Source organism: Hirundo rustica, chromosome 16 (assembly GCF_015227805.2).
Source record: "Hirundo rustica isolate bHirRus1 chromosome 16, bHirRus1.pri.v3, whole genome shotgun sequence".
Classification (NCBI taxonomy): domain Eukaryota; kingdom Metazoa; phylum Chordata; class Aves; order Passeriformes; family Hirundinidae; genus Hirundo; species Hirundo rustica.
In genome coordinates, this window is record NC_053465.1 from 12441829 (window position 1) to 12460853 (window position 19025).

At 57.4% G+C, this 19025-nt stretch overlaps 2 protein-coding genes across 2 annotated transcripts; both read right to left on the minus strand.

Moving 5' to 3' along the window:
* Window positions 1-3719: 3719 nt before the first annotated feature.
* Window positions 3720-7565, minus strand: E2F1 (E2F transcription factor 1). Its single transcript, XM_040080060.2, has 7 exons — window positions 7177-7565; window positions 6434-6524; window positions 5635-5854; window positions 5098-5250; window positions 4866-4980; window positions 4568-4772; window positions 3720-4378 (listed from the first exon to the last, which is right to left on the minus strand). The coding sequence occupies exons 1-7, from the start codon at window positions 7369-7371 to the stop codon at window positions 4125-4127; spliced, it is 1233 nt and encodes a 410-aa protein (XP_039935994.1). The 5' UTR covers window positions 7372-7565; the 3' UTR covers window positions 3720-4124.
* Window positions 7566-11860: 4295 nt separating this feature from the next.
* Window positions 11861-18909, minus strand: PXMP4 (peroxisomal membrane protein 4). Its single transcript, XM_040080061.2, has 4 exons — window positions 18770-18909; window positions 18418-18480; window positions 17672-17870; window positions 11861-16787 (listed from the first exon to the last, which is right to left on the minus strand). The coding sequence occupies exons 1-4, from the start codon at window positions 18883-18885 to the stop codon at window positions 16524-16526; spliced, it is 642 nt and encodes a 213-aa protein (XP_039935995.1). The 5' UTR covers window positions 18886-18909; the 3' UTR covers window positions 11861-16523.
* Window positions 18910-19025: the final 116 nt, after the last annotated feature.

Here is a 19025-nt window from a genome sequence, read left to right on the forward strand (position 1 = left end):
ACCGAGCTGCGGCACGTGGAGCTCACCCACCTCCTGCTCCCTGGGGATAACGTGCTCCAAGCTGAGCCCACGGCATCACAGCTATTTTTACCATCTCCCAGCTGTTCCAGTTGTGTGCAAGGCAAAAGAGGTGGAAAAAGTGCACCTGGGCCCCGGCAGGAGCATCCAAGAGCTTCAGGGCGCACGTGCACCCACTGTACTTGGCACGGGGCTGTCCCCAGGGAGGCAGAGAGGTCCAAGGGCTGGAGCTGTTGAGCGTGGCCATTATCAAATCCAACTGAAATGGGAGCAGGAACAAAACACAGGCAAGGGGTGCAGCAGGGATGGGGGAGTCACCTTGCCAGGGAGCATGGAAGGGGCTTGGGTGATGCTGAGGCTCTGTTATGGATCAAAATCCCCCCCTTGGAAGAGCTTCCCACACTCCCATCTGCTCCAAAAATCCATGCTTGGTGCCCAGTGGCATCCCTCGGAATCAGCATGAGCAGCCTGAGAGGGAGGATGAATTTAGGACAAACCTGCTGATGGCAGGAGGTACGAGGTGCTCCCAACTTCCACGGGTGCTTCCAGAAAGCCATGGCAGGGGAGGGGGACATGGCCCCAGCTGCAGGGGACACCAGGGCTCTGCTCTGCTCCCCAGCACCTCAGCAGGTGGAATTACAGGAAGCACCCACTCAACAGCATCCCAGAAATAAACCATGCTGCTCTTCACCTCCCTAAGTTCATTCATCGTGGAGGAAAGAGGAGAGATTTCTGGAAGTGGAAATAGGGAAATGTGGGGTGGGATGCAGAGGTGGGGCCCCAAGCCCTGCCTATAGAGACCCCAAACCCCTATAGGCCCTCTGAGGGGGATTAGGTCAAAGGTACAAACCCCTTATGGGGTCACCTAAAGCCACTGCCGGCCTGTCCTGGAGCTCATCCCGCTGTGGAGCTCTCCTGACTCCCCCAGATCCCAACCCTACAGCACAGGGACAGGAGATCCCAGGGCTGCCCGGGCTCAGCACCGTGGCCAGACCCTGCACAGCATTTCCCATGGAGTCACCACTGCAGCCTGACGGCACCCCAGGGCTGGATGGACACAGTCCCTTGGGGGTCACACTGCCTGGGAATGAGAGCTGAGAGCCTGGAGCAGGCAGGATGTGTGCAAGGTGCCCATCTCCTGACCCTGCTGCCTTCACCTGACACAGGAAAGCATCTTTGGGGCAGATAAATAAAACCAGGCAGTGCCTGGGGCCACTTCCCATCGCTGCCATGTGCTCTTCTAAAGCAGCAACCATCAGCTTCCTCTCCAGAGATCCAAAATAGCAGGAGGGAAGCCCTTCAGCTGCATCATGAATCATCCTGGGAGGCAGAGTGGTTATTTTTACGGCGCTGTGGCTCACGTGGAGCTGCCAATGCGGCCCCCAGGGATGGGCTGTGCTGCCACAGTGGGACACAGCCCTGTCCCTGCTTCCACAGGCATTGGGAGTCCCGAGGGTTCCGTGTCCCAGGAGGGTTCCTGTGAGGGCAATGTGATGGTGATGCCATCAGAGAGGTTTGCCTTTGCTCAGGGGAGAGAGGCAGAGCTGTGTTGCTGCTGGGGGTGGCTGGCTGTGGGAACAGCCCTGTGGAGCTCGGGATGTCAGTGTGAGTTCTCTCCCCTCTCCCTGTGCCTCCTGGCTCCCACAAAAACCATTCCCTGTGCCGGGGTCTCTCCCCTTTGGCAGCACTGCAGATCACCATCCCCACCCATCAGGAGGGAACTAAGCAGAGGAGAGGAGGAGGGATGGATGAGGAGCTGGCATATGGCTGGGCACCCTGCAGTAACTCATCCAACCCCCAGCACCTGCCACCTCAGGTGACAAACACGACCCTGTGACGGAGGGCACAGCAGGTCCGTGCCCTCCCACCCGCTCCCTGTCCTGCCCTGGCACGGTGGGGCTGCAGTCCCTTGGACTGGAGCAGCAGGAATGCTGTTCCAGGGGCATTGTCTGAAAAAGCCCCGTCGAAGGGTGACAGCATGACAAGCAGCAGGCGCAGGGGTCACCCCGACAGCCTGTGTGTGACACTGCCCCGGCTGGCCCTGGTGCCGTGCTTTTGGGAAAGCCGGGAAAGGGAACGCTGCCCGGAGCTGAGCCGTGGGCTTTGGCACCCCACACGTGTGCGGCTGTAAGAACAACCCAGGGGCAGCACAGCCAGCCAGGGACTGCCTCAGGGCTGGGAATGGAGGCACAAGGATGCAGGCAGGAGGCCAGGCAGCGGTGATGGGCTCTCTGTGCCACCCAGCACCCACCAGCAGCCCGTCCTGAGCCTGGGATCCCGTTCCCTGCCCGTGCAGGAGCACGGTGAGTTTACACAAGGTGGTCAGGGTGAAATATTTATCAGGCTGTTTAAAGGAAAACCAGGCCGGAGGCTGGGCAGGAGGAGGGGGGAAAGTGCACAAACACGGGCAGGAAGAAGCCCGCCCCTGGCTGCCACTGGGGCAGTGGCCACAGCCCTGCTCAGCCCCATGCCGGCTGCTGGGGAGTCCCTGGCAACTCCGAGCATCCCTCCCTGGGGGTCCCCAGTGTCCCTCTGTGCTGGTGTGCTGCAGAGGGAGTCGGGCACTCAGGGTCAGGGCTGCTGCTGGCAGACAGCGCCGCCCCAGCCAGCAAGGACACGGGGACCTCGAACTTCGGGCCAGAAACTGGTGCCAGCAGGTGCCTTGAGGCTGCACCGAGAGCTGGGCTGAACGGGGAAAGCTGGGAACTCAGTGGATGACTTCACATGAGGCCCGTGCTGCAGCCACGGCCAGGAAAATGCTGCTCCAAAAGCATGGGAAAGGCAGGGAGGGGACCAGGCAGGAGAGGAGCCAAGTGGGGACAGGAGCAAACCCCATCCAGACCCATGACCCCATCCTCCTGCAGCACAGCCTCCTTGGAGGAGCAGGGAGGACAGATCAGCCCCACATCCCACCCTCTGTGCGGCCAAGGACTGAAGCACCTCTTGCAGGCCCAGGTACAGAAATACCTGGTCACGTATTTCAAGTTCACAGTGGAAGACAGACCACAAGATACCCCCACCAAACCTCTTGGTTTCTCAGCTGATGTCCCCGCCACCCCTCACAGCCCCAGGCACCCAAGCAGAGCCGAAGGACAGAGTCAGTAGAAACCTTTATTAAACACAAAGCTCAGAGGAACACAAGCTCGTTAAATGGCAGTAAAAGTGAAAGTGCGTCTCCAGCTCGGCCCAGGGGACCCCAGGAGCCCCCTCCCCTCCTCTCCCCGCCCCAGTGGCCTGGGGATGGGGAGCCAGAGACAAAAGGCTGAACGGCTGCACAGGGAGGGGAAGGAAAGCCTGGAGACAGCGTTGGGTGCTCACCTGCAGATGCTCCCCCTGGACACCCGTGTGTCCCCCGAGGGGACACGCACACGGTCCCAGGGCCACCAGCCCCATCCAGCCCCGTCCCCGCTCCCGCAGCCACCTGCCACAGCCGTGCCCCGTTTGGGACACAAGCAAAGCCAGGAGGTGCTGGTGAGACCCTGGTGGCACCCTCTGTGTCCCACCAGCACCAGCACCGTCCTCCTGCTCCCTCCGTGTCCTGGGAGAGCTCCACGCGGCATAAATAATAAATAAATACCCCACGCTCAGCCAGGCTGTGGGCAGCCCCCCCCGCAGGGGGACAGCCCGGGCCCAGCACCCCCCACATCTCCACCACCCCCTCCCGGCACAACAAAAACTCTCAGCACCCCCCCACTCTGCTGTACAGCCTCCCCAAACCCCCACAGAAATGAAACGCTGTCCCCAGGGGACAAAAATAAATTAATCAAATCATTAATCTATACACAGGACTGCTTAAAGCTCTGGAACGGGCTCCTGGGGGGCAGCGGCTCTGCCCTGGGCAGTTCCCCCTGACCAGGCCCTGTAGGGGGATCCCCCGAGATGGGAACCCCACCCTGGCATCCTCCTTGTGGGGCTGGAGCTGGGGATGCCACTGGCCCCCGCCGGGCTTGGGGGGGCTGGAGGGATAAGGAGAAAATATTGCAAAAAGGGATGGGGGAGGAACAGCGGGCACTGGAGCCAGAGGGGCTGGGCTGCCCTGCCCTGCCCGCCCTGCCAGGGCTGCCCCTCCCCTGGCAGCTCCCCTGAGCACCCGGGCAGGAACAGCTTCAGAAGTCCAAGGGGGTGAAGTCCCCAAAGTTGCAGTCGAAGAGCTCGCTGATGCCCTCGCCCTCCTCCAGCCCAAAGTGATAGTCCTGTGCCTGCGGCGGCGACAGGTTGATGAACTCATCGGCCAAGAAGCCCGCCAAGTCCTCCCTGCTCTGCTCCAGCAGGATGTCCATGGAGGCCAGTGGAGACAGGCTCACCTCCTCCTCCTCCGGGCTCTTGCCGGGCAGCACGCTCGGCCCTGGCAGCAGCGCTTCTGTGGGGGCGAAAAGCAGCTGTAAATCCCACAGTACTCTCCAAATAAACCCCAAAAAAAGCTTTTTTGGCAATGGAGATCCTGCCTTCCCACCTCCCTGCCTTGCTGGGGCGCCCAAGCATCATGCCAGCTCTTTGCTTGTGCCAACGCTGTGACATCCCGCCAGCTCCCTCACGTCCCCAGCCCCACCTTGCTCTGCGGGCAGCAGCGGCATGTTCACATCCTGGGCGGGATGCAGGAGCAGAGAGGCTCTGGGCTGTGAATGGCTGGGAGAAGAGTCCTCTGCAGGGGCTTTGAAGGGGCTCTTGACGGGGCTGCAGACCCCCGAGCTGTCCTCGGGGCAGAGGAACACATCGATGGGGCCCTGAGTGCTTCGCACGGAGACCTGGAAGGCCTGGGAAGGGACAGGAGCGACACGAGGCGTCACAGGGGTGCCCGGGGAGCACCGGGCTGCGCAGGGGAGGAGCAGGGCGCGGCCCCGACTCACCTCCGCTGGGTCTGAGACCTGCAGCTGGGTCTCTGGGGGGGCTTTGATAACCATCACCATTTGCTCCGCGGGGTCCACAATGCTGCGGAGGTCCTGGCAGGTCACGTAGGCTGCGGTGGGGCGCGTCAAGGAAGGGACACGGGGATGTGGGCTGAGAAACATCCTGCCTTGTGACACCGGGGCTCAACCACAGCCACCACCCAGCCAGCCCCACCCCAGGACCAAAGGATATTGCTGGTTGGCGGGGTCCTCGGTGAGCAGGCGCAGCTGCACCGTGCACATCTGGATGAGGTCATCCAGCTGCCGCTCGGCCGCCTGCAGCTCCCGCAGCTCCTTCTCCAGCAGCCAGTGCCGGCCTGGCGCTCCCACGGTGGCCTGGCTGCCCCTGGGGAGCACCGTGTCCATCAGGGGCCGACCCCACAACTTCCCCTGCCCCCCGAGGCCAGGCCACACCCCACACCCCGCACCCAGGGAACCGGCTCGGCAAGCAAACTGCTCCCCAAAAAGCTGGATGCAGCCCCCCACTCCCCTGGATGACTTGGGGAGCCGCAGAGGGACTCGCAGGTGATACCAGCACTGCTCAGGAGCCTCCTGCCACTGAGCACAGCCCTCCCCACATAGGGCCACCACTTGGTCTGCAGCAGGAGCTTTGGTGATCCTGCCCCAAAATTCTCCACCCAATTAAGATCCTCCTCCACCCAGTCTGGCCCAGAGAGCTCCCCCACCCCAGGGAACAGCCAGGCACAGCCCCATGAGCCAGGGGACATACAGCCACTGGATGTGGTTCTTGGACTTCTTGGTGATGAGCTGTATGCCCTCCAGGACATTGGTGATGTCGTAGATGCGCCTCTTCTGCACCTTCAGGACCTCGGCCGCCCAGTTGAGATCCACCACCCCATCTGGGGACTGGCTCAGCAGCTCCAGGAAGCGCTTGGTGGTGAGGTTCAGGGAGGTTTCATAGCGGGACTTCTCTCCAGGAGACTTTGCCCCTGCCAGAAGTGGAGGACAAATGTCATTTAAACACAAGAGAAACCCAGAGCTGGAGCTGAAAGGTCACAAAACTCCTGCCATGCTCGCAGATGGTTTGTGGACTAGTGAGCAGGACTGGCACCCCAAACCCAGTGTGTTTTCTCAGGGCAATGGGGTGAGCTGCCCAAATCCCCAGTAGTAAGGATGTTGCAGCAGCTGGCACAGGCTGTGACACCTGTGCTCCGTTGTGACCACATCTGAAACAGCGAGTGCCAGGCAGGGCTCGGGGGGAGATAACAGCGGGTCCACCCGGGACACCGCACTGACACCATGCTGGCACCTACAGCTCCATCCCACAGGGAGGGACAGAGCCAGCACGGTGCCCAGATGGGCAGGACAACCGTGCCACCAGCACAGGGCACAGCAGTGAGTGCGGAGAGCGGACAGAGGCCGGCCAGCCCCAGGGACAGCCCATCCAAACCGACACAAAGGGACTGGAAGAACCTACCAGGGATGAGCCTGTGGGAGCAACGTGGGGCTGCTGGACCTCTGCTCTGAGGTGGGCTGGCAAGGGGGGCCAGGGGGAGTGGAGCTGATACCTTTAGCAGGGTTCCTGGCCTTGCCCCGGCCCACTGGCAAACTCTCCGCTATGTACTGGTGATCCGTCTCCAAGTTCAGCTTCCTCTTCACCTGCAAGGGACGGGGTCAGCAGAGGGACAGCCACCCCCAGGGCCCCACTGCTGATGGAGGGTTTCTGTGAGGAGCCCCGCACAGCACTGCAGGGTACAGACACCCCAGATCCCGGCAGGAAGGGGTTGACAGCAGCTGTCACACACACCGGCGGGGATGGGGGGCTGTCCCAGCTGCGGGGGCCCTGCCACGCTGCGGGGAGCGCCGCAAAGCCGGCGTGGGCCGTGGGTGGGGAGGCAAAGCCCGGCCCGGCGCCCGGGCCTGCGGCTTCCGGAGCGGCGGCGGGGCAGGGCCGGCCCGGCAGGTGCTGCGTGGCACGGCCCGGCCGTACAGCCTGGCACAGCCGGGTGCTCCGGACACGGGCTGACACGGAGCGGGGCACGGCACAGCGTATGGCACAGCACGGAGCAGCACGGCCCTGCCCGGTATGGAGCCCTGTCTGGTATACGGCACGGCTCGCCACACAGCACGGCCCGGTCTCCAGCCGGGCCCATTGAACAGCCCGGCTCGGTGTAGCCCGGTCGGGTATACGGCCCGGTCGGTACACGGCCGGTTCGACGAAGCCTAATACTGCCCAGCCCGGAACGCAGCGCGGCCCCGCCGGACCCGGAGCCCCCGCCCGGCCCCTCCCCATCCCACCCGCGGGGGTTACCGGCGGGCGGCCCAGCGAGGGCCGTCTGGGCGCGGCGCCGGGGCGGGCTGGCTGCGGCGTGGCGAAGAGCAGGAGGTCGGTATCGGGGTGGCCGCCACCCGCGGGCTCCTCGGCGGCGGCGGAGACGATCAGGAGGTGCGGGGAGGCGCTGCCAAGCAGCGCCGCCAGCCCCGCCGCGCCGCCCGCCGCCGCCATGGCTCACATGGCAGCCGGTACCGCCGGTGCGGCGGGCGGCGCGGCGGGCAGGGCGCGGACGGGGGTGCGGCCCATGGCGGGCGCGGGGCCGCTGCGCTCCGGCTCCGGCTCGGCTCCGCTCCGCGCCCGCCGCCGGATTGTTCGGCGCGCCGGCCCCGCGCGCCTTTGCGCGCCAAATCCTTTTTGCCGCGAAAAGCGGCGCGAGCCGCCCAGCCGCTCGCCCATTGGCTGCGCCCGCCGCGGCGGGGAGGCGAGGGCGCGCCGCCATTGGCCGAGGCCCGCGGGGCGGTGGGCGGTGCCGCGCGGCCATTGGCGGGCGGGGAGCCGCGCTGACAGGCGGCCAATCGGCGGCGCCGCGCCGGGGCGGCGGCCAATGGGAGCGCCGCTCGGGGACGCGGCGGGGGCGCCGCGTGGGTGCGGCAGGCGCTGCGTGTGTCCCCCCCCCCGGGTGTCCCCTCCCGTGTGTCTGTGCCCCCCATAGGGGTGTCCCCTCCCGTGTCCCTGTTTGTGTCCCCGTGTCGTCCCCCCCAGGGGTGTCCCCTCCCGTCTCTGTGTCCCCCTCGGGGTGTCCCCGTCCTGTGTGCGCCGCGCATTCCTCGCTCCGGGCCGGCCCCGGTTCCCGGTTCGCCCACCCGTGGGGATCTTAAGCCTCAGGCAGCGCCGGTCCCGGCCCGGCTCAGCCCCGCAGGGTGATGGGCTTCCGGCTGCGGGCGCGGCTGCTCCCCGCTCCGGATGGCCCCGGAGGACAGCGGCCCCCACCCACGAGCAAAGTTCATATCGCTCCCCTGCCCTGCGGACTCCGCCCGTCCACGGGTGTCACTCGTGGGGAAAAGAGTGGCTTTGGGCTCTGCGGGGTGTTCCAGGCTGCTCCCCTGGTGACAACAAGCCCAGCCTGGCCCAGGCCCGTGTCACCCCCCGCGGGAACGTCTTGCTTTAGGGGATATCAATGGGTGCCCAGCCGTGCTGGGGCAGGGGCTCTCCTGCACTGCCGGGCAAGGTGTCTGCAGGATTTCTGTCTAAAAGGGTTGGAGCGATGAAGGGATCAGTTCAGGGTTGTCCATCTCCCCTGTTCAAAGCACCCCAAGACCATGGATGAGGGCGTCGGACAAGGCTGGAGGCTTCAGGCTCAGCCGCTGCTGCAGGAGTCCAGCGCACAGGGAAAGATTGGGATGCTGCAATCTGCTCCACCGTGTGCGGATGATTCACGGCATTCGGTGTTTCCAAACACCGAACAGCTGCGGATCTCGGCAGCTCCTTCACCACTGGCTGATAACCCCTTATAGGGCAGAGGAAAAGCTCTGTCGGGAGCACAACCTGCACTTGACCGTGCCGGGCGCTATCTCCGGCCACGGACCGTGCGCCTGGGGAGACGCAGGGACACAGGGACGGCAGACGGAGCTGGGAGTGGCCCCATGTGCTGAGGGAGATGGGCGTCCACCCACGAGGCACTGGTGCGGCTCCCAGCACCAGTTATCTCCTGCCTGCAGGGCACCGATAACCTCCTACTGCATGAGGAAGCAAAATTAAAAAGGAAAAAGTACATCCTGTTAATTAAAAAAAAAAAAAAAAAATTGAAAAAGCATTTAAAGATTAGGCCTTTTGCAGGGCCCAGCCGTGGGGAAGCTCGTGAGAAAAGTGTGGAGCAGGGTCTGATCCAGGCATGCAAACCCCCGCTGAGCCGAGCCCAGGGTTCCACCCCTCCGTGCCCCCCGTGTCCCCGGGGGTCGAGCACAGTGGCCCCAGCCCCGTGCTGCTGCCAGGCAGGGCTGTGAGCCAGCGCTGGCTCCTGCCCCGGCCCCGCTGCCAACCCTGACCTGCCCGGGATGCAGGCGATGGGCTGTTTATCCCAGCAGTGCGTGGGATGCAGCTGGGATGAGGGATGAGTTAACTCCTCTGCCGCGCAGCAGATCCTGACATGCAGTGCCCCAGTGCTGGCCTAACAGGTTTCTGGCTTTAAAGGATTTTATGCTGGATACTTTGGCAGCGGCTGCAATTCCCCTGGGGACGGCCGACGCAGAGCAGGGCCATGATTTCCCTGGATCCCTCCATCCTTAAATACAGCAGTAACATGGTGCATGGCCGTGACCAATCAAATCAACTCGCCGCGCCTCATTTCTTCATCGGCAGAGAGCAAAGAGAAACGCTGCCTCGCTTAAAGGAAATTAATACAGTTAATTAACACTTGGCCCTTCTAATATTCCAGGCCCCACTCTCCAGAGCCCTTCTACTGCAATATCATCATTACCGCGAAGCACAAGCAACAGTTAGAGCAGATGTTTGCACACAGTTAATGCTTCTCCCATCTGGGGAGGGGGGAAAAGGCAGCCCCAGCAGCCGGCATGGCCGGCGGTGCTCTCCCCGTCCCTGGGGAGCCTCAGCCCGGCGCTTCCTGGGATGAGGCAGGGCTTGGGACACAGCTGCTGCACCAGCTGCTCCCGCTCGGCTCACAAAGGCTGGGCTCACCCCCCCTAATTCATGCAGGAGCTTTTCGTGGGGAGCAGGCTCTGCCCCCTCTCCCGGAGGCTGCGCTGCCGCTCCTCCGAGGCTTTCAGCCGAAAAGGGGCGGCTGTGGAGACAAATGAAAGGCAAACGCTGCCGGGAGAAGGGCGGGCAGGGGCTTTCCTTGCATGGGGATGAGGGGGAGCAGATGAATCCTGTCTCCTGCACAGCTGCAGCCTCCCCCCGGCCCTGCTAAGGAGTGCAGACGTGCTCCCAAGATTAGCTGGCTGGCAGGTGCCGCTCCCAGATACAATCCTGTCTGCACGGCCCCGCTCCGTCCCGCAGAGGAGCAGGAAGGCTCTTCAGACGCTTTGTGCCCCGGCAGGATTTAGATTTTGGGTGGGTTTGGCACGGCGGGATAGACTCAGGGCAAGGGGTGTCAGCTGGGAAAAGTGTGCAGGTGGAGCCAGAGCTGGAAAATCACCCGGCAGCGGGAGCAGGGCGGGAGGAGAGCTGGCAGGACGCAAACCCGCCCCGCTGTGCTCAGATAAGGCAGCAGGTGCGTGTCCCAGGAGCACATCCACTGTCCCTGTCAGCGCAGTCGGTCCTGCCCCAGCACGTCCCACACGGAGTGCGCACAGGGCATGAACGGGAGCAGGACTTCCCCGGGCTCTCCTGCCAAGGCTCCTGTTCCCAGTTCACTGATTTGTTCACAAGGTGGTGAGTTGGCAGTGAGGCACCATCTTCCTGTGCTGGGGACAGGCAGCTGGGGAAAGCCCTGGTTCTGCTGACCCTACAGTCCCTTACCTCTGCCACCTCAGCCATCCCTGTTGTTCTGTGCAAACCAAAGCAATTTTCTGGAAACACAAACTGAGTGCCTAAAGCTGGCTTGTGGCAGAAGGGAGCAGCCCTGGTTTAGATCTCCTCTCAGATCCCAGTCCCAAAATCCGGGCAGTGCCAGTTCCCTTACATCTTTTACAGGAGCTTACACAGCCCTTCCTCTCGCAGGACACCAGGTCAGCTCCTCTTTTGGATGCTGGGCACAACAGACTCAGCAGTGCCATCTCCTCCCCTCCTGTGCTGGCATCTGTTTTTACAGCTCACACCATGCAGCGTCTCTCAGTGGAGGCGACGGGCACGGAGCCCGCTCTGCTCTTCACACCCAGCCAGGGCAGCCTTGTCTCATCCTCTGAGCCAAAGCAGCACAAACACAAAGCCACTCCATTCCACAGGGCTGTTCCATTTCACTCAAACCCCATGGAAGAATGCAGAAGCTGAAGTGTTTCTGGAGAGCCTGGGGGTTATTCAGGAGTGATTTGGGAATATGCCAGGCTCTAAGTTTCTACCTCTCCTCAGTGTCTCCAGCCAGTCCAGGTTTACTTCCCAGCACTAAGACCATGGTCACTGGCACTGAGAACCCAAAATGTAGCAAGAAGTGTTGGAACACTTTTGCTTTTGTCAGAACAAAACCTACAGGTCACCCAGAGCTTCACTTGCAGCAGAACAAGGGCTCAGACAAGAGTATGACACTCTGTGAGGAGAAAAAAAAAAACAAACCACTTGAAGGTAGGACTGGCATCAGTATGGAGGAGTTAATTCGGCTTCTCATGGGCCCAGGCTGGACACCCCAGCATTCCAACAGCTACAAAGCAGGAGGTTTGGCCTTATAGACACTCAGCAATTGCTTCATCCCCACTACCACAGCAGTCACCTCTACAGCACATTCCCTCTGAACTTTCAGTTTGGAAGAGGCAGCAAAACCATCCATATACATCCTTATTTTCTCTATTTGTCATATTAAGAAAAAAAAGGGGTGTCAGCCATGCCAATTTGTTTCTGCAGCTGGCATCCTTACCACTGCAGGAATTAAATCTGATGGTGGGGTCAAAGCAGCACTGGCTGTTGTTTCCAAGCTGGTAACACCAGAGCCCAAGCCATGCCAAAACTGCACCTTGTGCATGGCTTCTCTACAGCCAGCACTACACACGTGCAATAATCAAGCACTGCTTCACGGATTTTAGCTTAAAAATTACGACAGTAAAAAAAGACAAAAAATTAGGATTTTTATTTTTAGAGAAAGCACAGTATTGTAATATCCAAAGAGTGATTATACAGAAATAACAACTGCGAGAAGGCAATTCATTGTGGACAGAGCCACATCAACAACCCACTGCCCCCTTTTTCTGGTTTTAAACCCCAAAGCCCAAGATATTTCCACAAGCATTCTGATCAGTGTCACATAAGTTACCTGAGTTTATGTTCTTTACTTTATTCTATGCTGCTAGAAAATCAGGGCCTGGATTACACAGTAATTATGAATACAAAATAGATATCAAAAGCAGAGGTAATAATACCTGTATTATAGAGCTTTTAGTTTGTTTTTCTCCCTCCTCATCACCAGAGACATGAAAAAAGTTACCTCCCTCCACCAATCTGGTAGGAACACACCGGTTGCAAACTCAAGGTTAACACCCCAAAAATATTAACAGTGGCAGACAGACATGACGCCTTATTTTCCCTCCTGCCTTATCTGTTGGGTTTCAAAGGCAGCATCAGAAAACACATTCTGCTTCAGGCTGGCACGAGCCAGGGACACAAACACAACCTGACACAGGGAGCAGCTCACAGCTCGGGGTATTATCCAAAGGTCACCTTTGTGCTGACGCAGGGAAAACGAGCTGGAGTCCCAGCAGTTCCTCCTGGCTGAGGGATCTGCTCAGGGTTCTGCTTGCTCCATGGCAGCTCCCAGCTGGCTGCAGAGCTCACTCTGCACAGGGAGGCCCTGCTCTGGGTCTCTTTCAGCAGCCAGGGATCCTCTCTGCCCTTCCACCCACACCCAGCTCGGTGTAAAGCAGAGCTTGACCTACTCTAGCAGGACAGGAAAGTCTCACAGCACCAATATCAAAGCTCCTCTGCACCCTCTCCATCCTAGCACAGGGTGCCCAGAGAAGCTGTGGCTGCACCATCCCTGGAAGTGTCCAAGGCCAGGCTGGACAGGGCTTGGAGCCTCCTGGAATAGTGGAAGGTGTCCCTGCCCTTGGCAGGGGGTGGGATGGTTTTTAAGGTCCCATCCAACCTGATCCATCCCACAATTCTATGATAAATGCCCTGAACAGGGCCAGTTCTCTGGTTATTGCACAGACACAGGGATGGTGGCCAGGACAAATCCCACTGTCCCACTCAGACACAGGCTCACACCTTCCAGCAGCCCCAGCCTCCTCGAGCCCTTCCCTGCAGCACTGAATGGCCAAACACGGGTTTTGCTTTCAGAAATATCCTCTCCTACACTGCCAGCATCAAACACAGCCCAGAAATCCTTCCCTAACCCAAATGTCAGGCAGCTGTCTAATTTTCACCTTTGTTAAATAATGCAATTGTCCCGGAAAGGGTTCTCCAGCCATCCCCAGAGCCAGCCCCAGCACACAAGCTGTCCTCCAAAGGGAAGGGAAGCACAGTGGGTATGCCAGGGCAGCAGGCAGCGGCAGTAAATAACCCTGAGCCTGCTTTGTTCCTTCATAAAATAAATGATTAATAGCCCAGGATAGTCAGTCTGCTTGAAAAGCTCAGGATTGCTGAAAACTTTTGATCAGTTCGATTCATTAACCTTTAAAGCCACCTCTAAGAGAGGCTTAAAATCTGAGGGAGAAACATCATTTTCAACACTTCCATTTTATCCAGTGATCCTCGCTTTAGACCAACTGAGCCAAGATTGAGACACTCTGCCCCTCTCAGACACTCAGCATCACTCAGGTGTCAAGGACAAAATAACAAGGGAAAATAAAGTTGCTCTAGACAAACAACCCTGTGCTCATCTTAAAATTCAAAACCAGTCAGGGCTGGGGAGAGAAAATGCCCCTTCTTTGTGATCCTTAAGCACTTGGCCATGGGCAGGTGGCTCCCCAACTGTCTCTTTATTTCTGTTGCTTTAAATGCTAATAAAAAGGGAACCCAAACAGGGCACTCCATTCCCCACACAATGCCCTGGGGGAGGGCAGGGAGTGTCCCTTCCATATCCCAAAAGTCTGACTCAGACGAATTACTTCTAGTTCACTTCCCTACTACACGCCTGCATTGTTCCAACACCTTGGCAGCAGAAGGGGCTCATCCCCAGCTATCTGGTCCCAGGACCAGCCATGGGGGCTGATGTCATGAAGGAGCTGCCCCAATTACTTCCCTGGGGAAAGCAGTGACTTGCAGCTTAACGTGCTGCCCCGGCACAGCGGGAAAACCAACCGTCAGCAGAGCCCCAGGGGCTGCGCTCCCGCCAGGAGCTGGGCTGCCAGGCATGGCAGCTGCCCCCAGGAGCTCCACTGCAGATGCCTGGAGGCTCAGGCACGGCTTCCATAGAAACTGAGAGGTTCCCAAGAGGAAAAGGGCGTTTGAAACTAAGGAGAAGTCATGGGCGCTGCTGCCAGGCTGATTCCAGACACTGGGGTTTGGCTGGGATTTATTTTCTAGAGAGGACAGAGCGCAGTGTGAGAAGGTCAGGAGAGGCACTTGTCCTTCTCACGGACACTGGAGTGCCTCACCAGCAGCCACAGCAGAGGAAAATCATTCCACCTCTGAGGGAACCACAAGCCTTTCTCAGAGAGAGAAATGCCAGCTACAAATTGAACAGATCAAAACCTCCTCAGAGACACCCAGCTCACAGCTTCTTTTGCTGCAATAATTACACATGGTCAAGCATTTGTGAGGTTAGTAGTTTTAGGGAGCAGTTCCCAAGGCACAGCTGTCAGCTTTCTGAAATCCCATCGAAGCCTGCAGGAATTCAGCAATTTTAGCAGAATACCAATGCTCTTATTTGGAACAATATTGAGGATTCTGACAGAAAAACTGTGATGCTTCCAATATCCAGCAGTGGTGGAAATAAAGATGTTTATAAAGGAATCAGACCTCACCTGTAGCTTCAGTAGTTTTTCTGTATTGAATCTTTATGCTTCTCTATACAGAGAAAAATATTTAACCAAAAAAAACAAACCAAATTCCTAATTTTACAGCTTTCGTGGGGTCTGATGGATGTTCCAATTCAATTATTCACTCCAGACTGTAACAGCAGTTAATTAGAAGTTAGCAATGAAATTAGAAGTTAAAGGGACAGTAGAGAGTTATTATGACAAAGAAGTATCTTGGTTTTTGGGCACCATGTAAATCATGGATTTGCATGGACAAAGGAAAGTGCCAAAATAAAGAGCAAAGCAGCACTCTGAACATGAGCAACAGCAATTAAGGCATTTAGGAGGACAAGGAAAAATTACTTGAAAAGAAATTGAGAATTTTTTTCTACTCAGAAGCTCCCTGAAGTTAAATGCACTGTTTCAGCTGTACCATTGAATAGCAGAAACTGCCAGAGCCTGGAGGGTGAAGAGTTCAACAGATGCTGAAGAGAGTATCAGCAGGATTATGAAATGGCATGGGCAGGTCAGGGAAAAGCAGGTGGATGCAGGGGAAGTGAACCAAATAGTCCCAACTGAGCCAAAAGGGAACTCAGTGATTCTCTTGGGAACATCACCACATCAAACAGCGTGGCAGGGATTATTTCAGTGCACATCATTGAGTGAACTGTGCAGGTGAGTGCCTTGCACTGTTAGGAGTTTGACTTTATTAATTGATTAATTAAAGCAGTTTTTGTGCTTTCTCAGCTACCTAGTCAATCTTCTGCCACAGCCCAGGGCGTGCTGCCCTATCCTGGGGCTCAGCAGTGTTTTTGAGAGGGAGATAATTAATAAATTAATTCATTGCCTCAGCCTGGCTCAGCAATGAGCCTGCACAAGCTACAGGTACAAAATCAGATTCAGATCTGATGACAGCCAACACGTGGCACTGCTGTGGAGGGCAGATTCCGGACCTCAGAGAAACCTTTGCCATGCTCCACCAAAATAAAAGTGCTTGGTAAATGTTGGACACCCTTGGACACACAAAGGCCCCAGCGTGACATCTGAGGCCTGGTTTAGAGGAGCCCAAGTTGTGTAACTGTTTTTGGTATTTAGTTCAAGCAGCTTTTAAAAGCTTTACAAACAAGTTTAAAATAATTACAGGGTATTCATTAGTGCATTTTGCAGAGGCACAGTTTCAGCCCAAGTGCAGGAAAGAAACCAAGCAAAAAATAATCTTTCCAAGCCTCATTTACTAGGCTTGTACAAGACAATCCTAACAGTTCTACTCTCACACATTTTATTGTCTCCCTGAGGGAAAACTGCAGAGGAACTCTCTCAAGGAGAACACAGCTGTCCTTGTAATAGCTTAAACAGGGTTTCCAGCCATCCACAGCAATGAAGCAGTGATGGCCCTGCTCCCAGAGCTCAGCAGGTCCCTCACTCCCTTCACCCTTGATCACACCACGGTGAGCACAGCAGCACAGGAAAAACCACTTGTAAACACTCACATGAGCCCTAGAACACGTTTCCATACTCTCCACCGAGTGTCAGGCTGTCATTTTACAAATACATTTTGTTTTTAAAGAACAAACCCCAACGCCACACTTGCAGGGAAAATAAGGCCTCTTAAAAAAGATTGCAACAAGTTTCTGTGGGGCGTGTGCTTGCTCTAAAAGGAGCCAAAAGACTGATCAGAACATTCTGGCCTGGAGACAGGAACCAACTCTGCTTGACAGACGGTCATTTTAAAAAAATCACAGGTCAAGAGCAACAGAATAACCTTTTCCCTCAGCTGCTGGGCGGTCCCATCCCATTCTGAGGTGTTTTAGAGTGAAGCACCTACTTGCTGTCTGTCCTTTTGTTGTAAACGAGGAAGTCAGACAGGTCGTGCCACACCTCGCTGTCCTCGTACAGGTAGGTCATGGAGGACTGCAGGGAGGGCTGCAGAGTCTCCCTGTGGTATTCAAAGAGCCACAGCACTGTCCCCCACACCAGGGCAGCCACGAGAGGGAAGGGATCCTGCTTGGGCTGTGGGATGTAGCCCTTCTCCACGGCCAGCCGAGACAATCCGAACAGGATCCGGGACAGCAGGTACATGATGATCTGCAGGAGGAGAAACGCGGAGAGCAGGGGGTGAGGACGGAGCACAGCCAGCTCCAGGGACTCAGGAGTGACAATCCAGCCAGGGATGGGAACAATTCCCCCACTTCAAAGCAAACAGGCTGTAATCTCCCCTATCAGCAAAGCCACGGGGATGTGTGTCTCCTCAGTCCTGCTGCTCTGATTTAGCAATCACCAGGCTGCACTTCGTGCAACGCTTCGGTGCAGTTGCACAACTTCTGTCTTTGCCCAGTTCATGCCACCTCAGGTGGTGCTGATGGAACAGACACAGAGCAGTCCTGCCAAGCAGGTGTGAGCTCAGGAGTCTGGACACAGCCTAACACCAGCCTGAAGGCCTGGCTTAAGTCGAGCACTTGGGATTAAGCTGTGCCTCTGTGTTTTACTCCTTGGTTTGTGACTGTGTGTCAACAACCAGCTTTAAACCAAACACCCCTGAGCAGCTTTTGTCAGTTTAACCACTTCAGTTGAGTGTAGCTCTAACTGATGAAGGTCTACGCTCACAACACTTCAGGTAAAATTTAACCCTGCAGTGGCCAGAGCAGGAACACACAGGTAGTGACCACAGCTCAGGTGACAGGTGGGATAACCCCGCAGTTCTGGGTCACCCGACTGCCTTCCTACGAACTCAGTGCAGCTCTGGAGGCAAACCTGGGCTTCCAGCACCCCAACTGCCCACACTGCTCATGGAGACACACAACCACACCTGGGACTTGAATGCAGAGCTGTCAAAACAGCAACTTGTGCAGAGAGTATGATAAAAGAGCAGTGCTCTGTGGTCAGAACCACCAGAAAGAGGTGTCACCAATTGCTTCCTGGCACACCTGTTGTTTTTCCTGACCAAAGAACCTTTCAGCAAGTGCCTTTACCTGGCTGTTGATGGGATTGTTGTCACCAAACACCAGCCAGCCCCCAATGCAGGCTGCAAGGAAAGAATGAAATGGGATTTTTTTCCCCTGCAGCCGGGACTGCGCTGCCAGGAGCCCCTTGTAGGTGAACACAAAATAGGCCAGGTTCCGGGAATGAGCGTACGTGGCCTGGGCAATGGATTTCAGCTTCTCCCTTAAACTGAGGGAAAGAAACAGACAGTTAGGAGAGAGAGAAAGCAGGAGCCCACACTCACTCAGCCTGGTCACTGCACTCCCAACCTACACTGATGGCCTGGGCATCCCAGGAACGTCTCGGGAAGGAGGAGAAATGCTCTCAGCTCTGGCTCACTCATCAGAGCACAGCCCTGCCTAGACTGTGGACAGTGTTTAATTTTCTCATTGCTCAAACAGCCCTTTTAAAACTTATTTTTTGCTAAATGCAAACCTCTGGCACTGGGGGAAAGGCACAATGTGCACTGCTATAGCCTGGGTTTTCATGTTTCAACACAGTACAGAACGTTGTTGGCATCTGCTAATTCCCCTTCTGTCCTCTGGTTCTCATCAACCATTCCATGAGTGATTAACTCCCCCAATTATATATATTTGCGTCTGCTTCGCTATCAGGGCAAGGCTCAACCATGGCTCACGCGTCCCTCTGCTTGTTAAACCCTCTGGAAACACGAAGAACGAACAGCTGAGATGAAAACATTCTAAACAGCAACACAGAAATGCAGACTTGCTCATACCTTCCACTCTTGAACAGGAAAGTCATCACCAGGGCATGCGGGGCACGGATTTTGGCTCCATAACTGCAAAGGTGGATATTTCATAAAGTTTGTTTTATACCACGAAACGATTGTGTTTCTACGCTACTAACAGCCGAAAAAGGCTATTTAGCCAAATATCTATTACTTTTAAGGCAGCACAGCAAACCGGGAGCTCAGCCGGAGGGAGAGGAGCACACTCACCACAGCGAGCCAGGCCCAAAGGGGACCCTAAACCCAGCTCAGACCACCCCAACGGCACGTGAGGGAATCGCCTCCCGCGCACCCCGCCACAGCACCCCCGGCCTCCCCGCCGCCCGGGCCCGGCACTCACACGGCGCCGTTACGGAAGCCCTTGATGACAGCGAGCGCGGCGTGGTAGCGGCGCTGCCGCAGGAGCGCGTTAGCGGCGCGGAGCAGAGCGTGAAACGCATTCCCATCGCCCGCCATGGCCGCGCCGGCCACGGCACCCCGCCGCACGCCGCTTCCGGGGGCGCTGCCCCGCCCGCCGCTCCCATAGGCTCGCACTTCTGTCAATCACGGCTCTCGACCAATAAGCAGCAGCATCTCCCTCTCATTGGTGCGGAGGG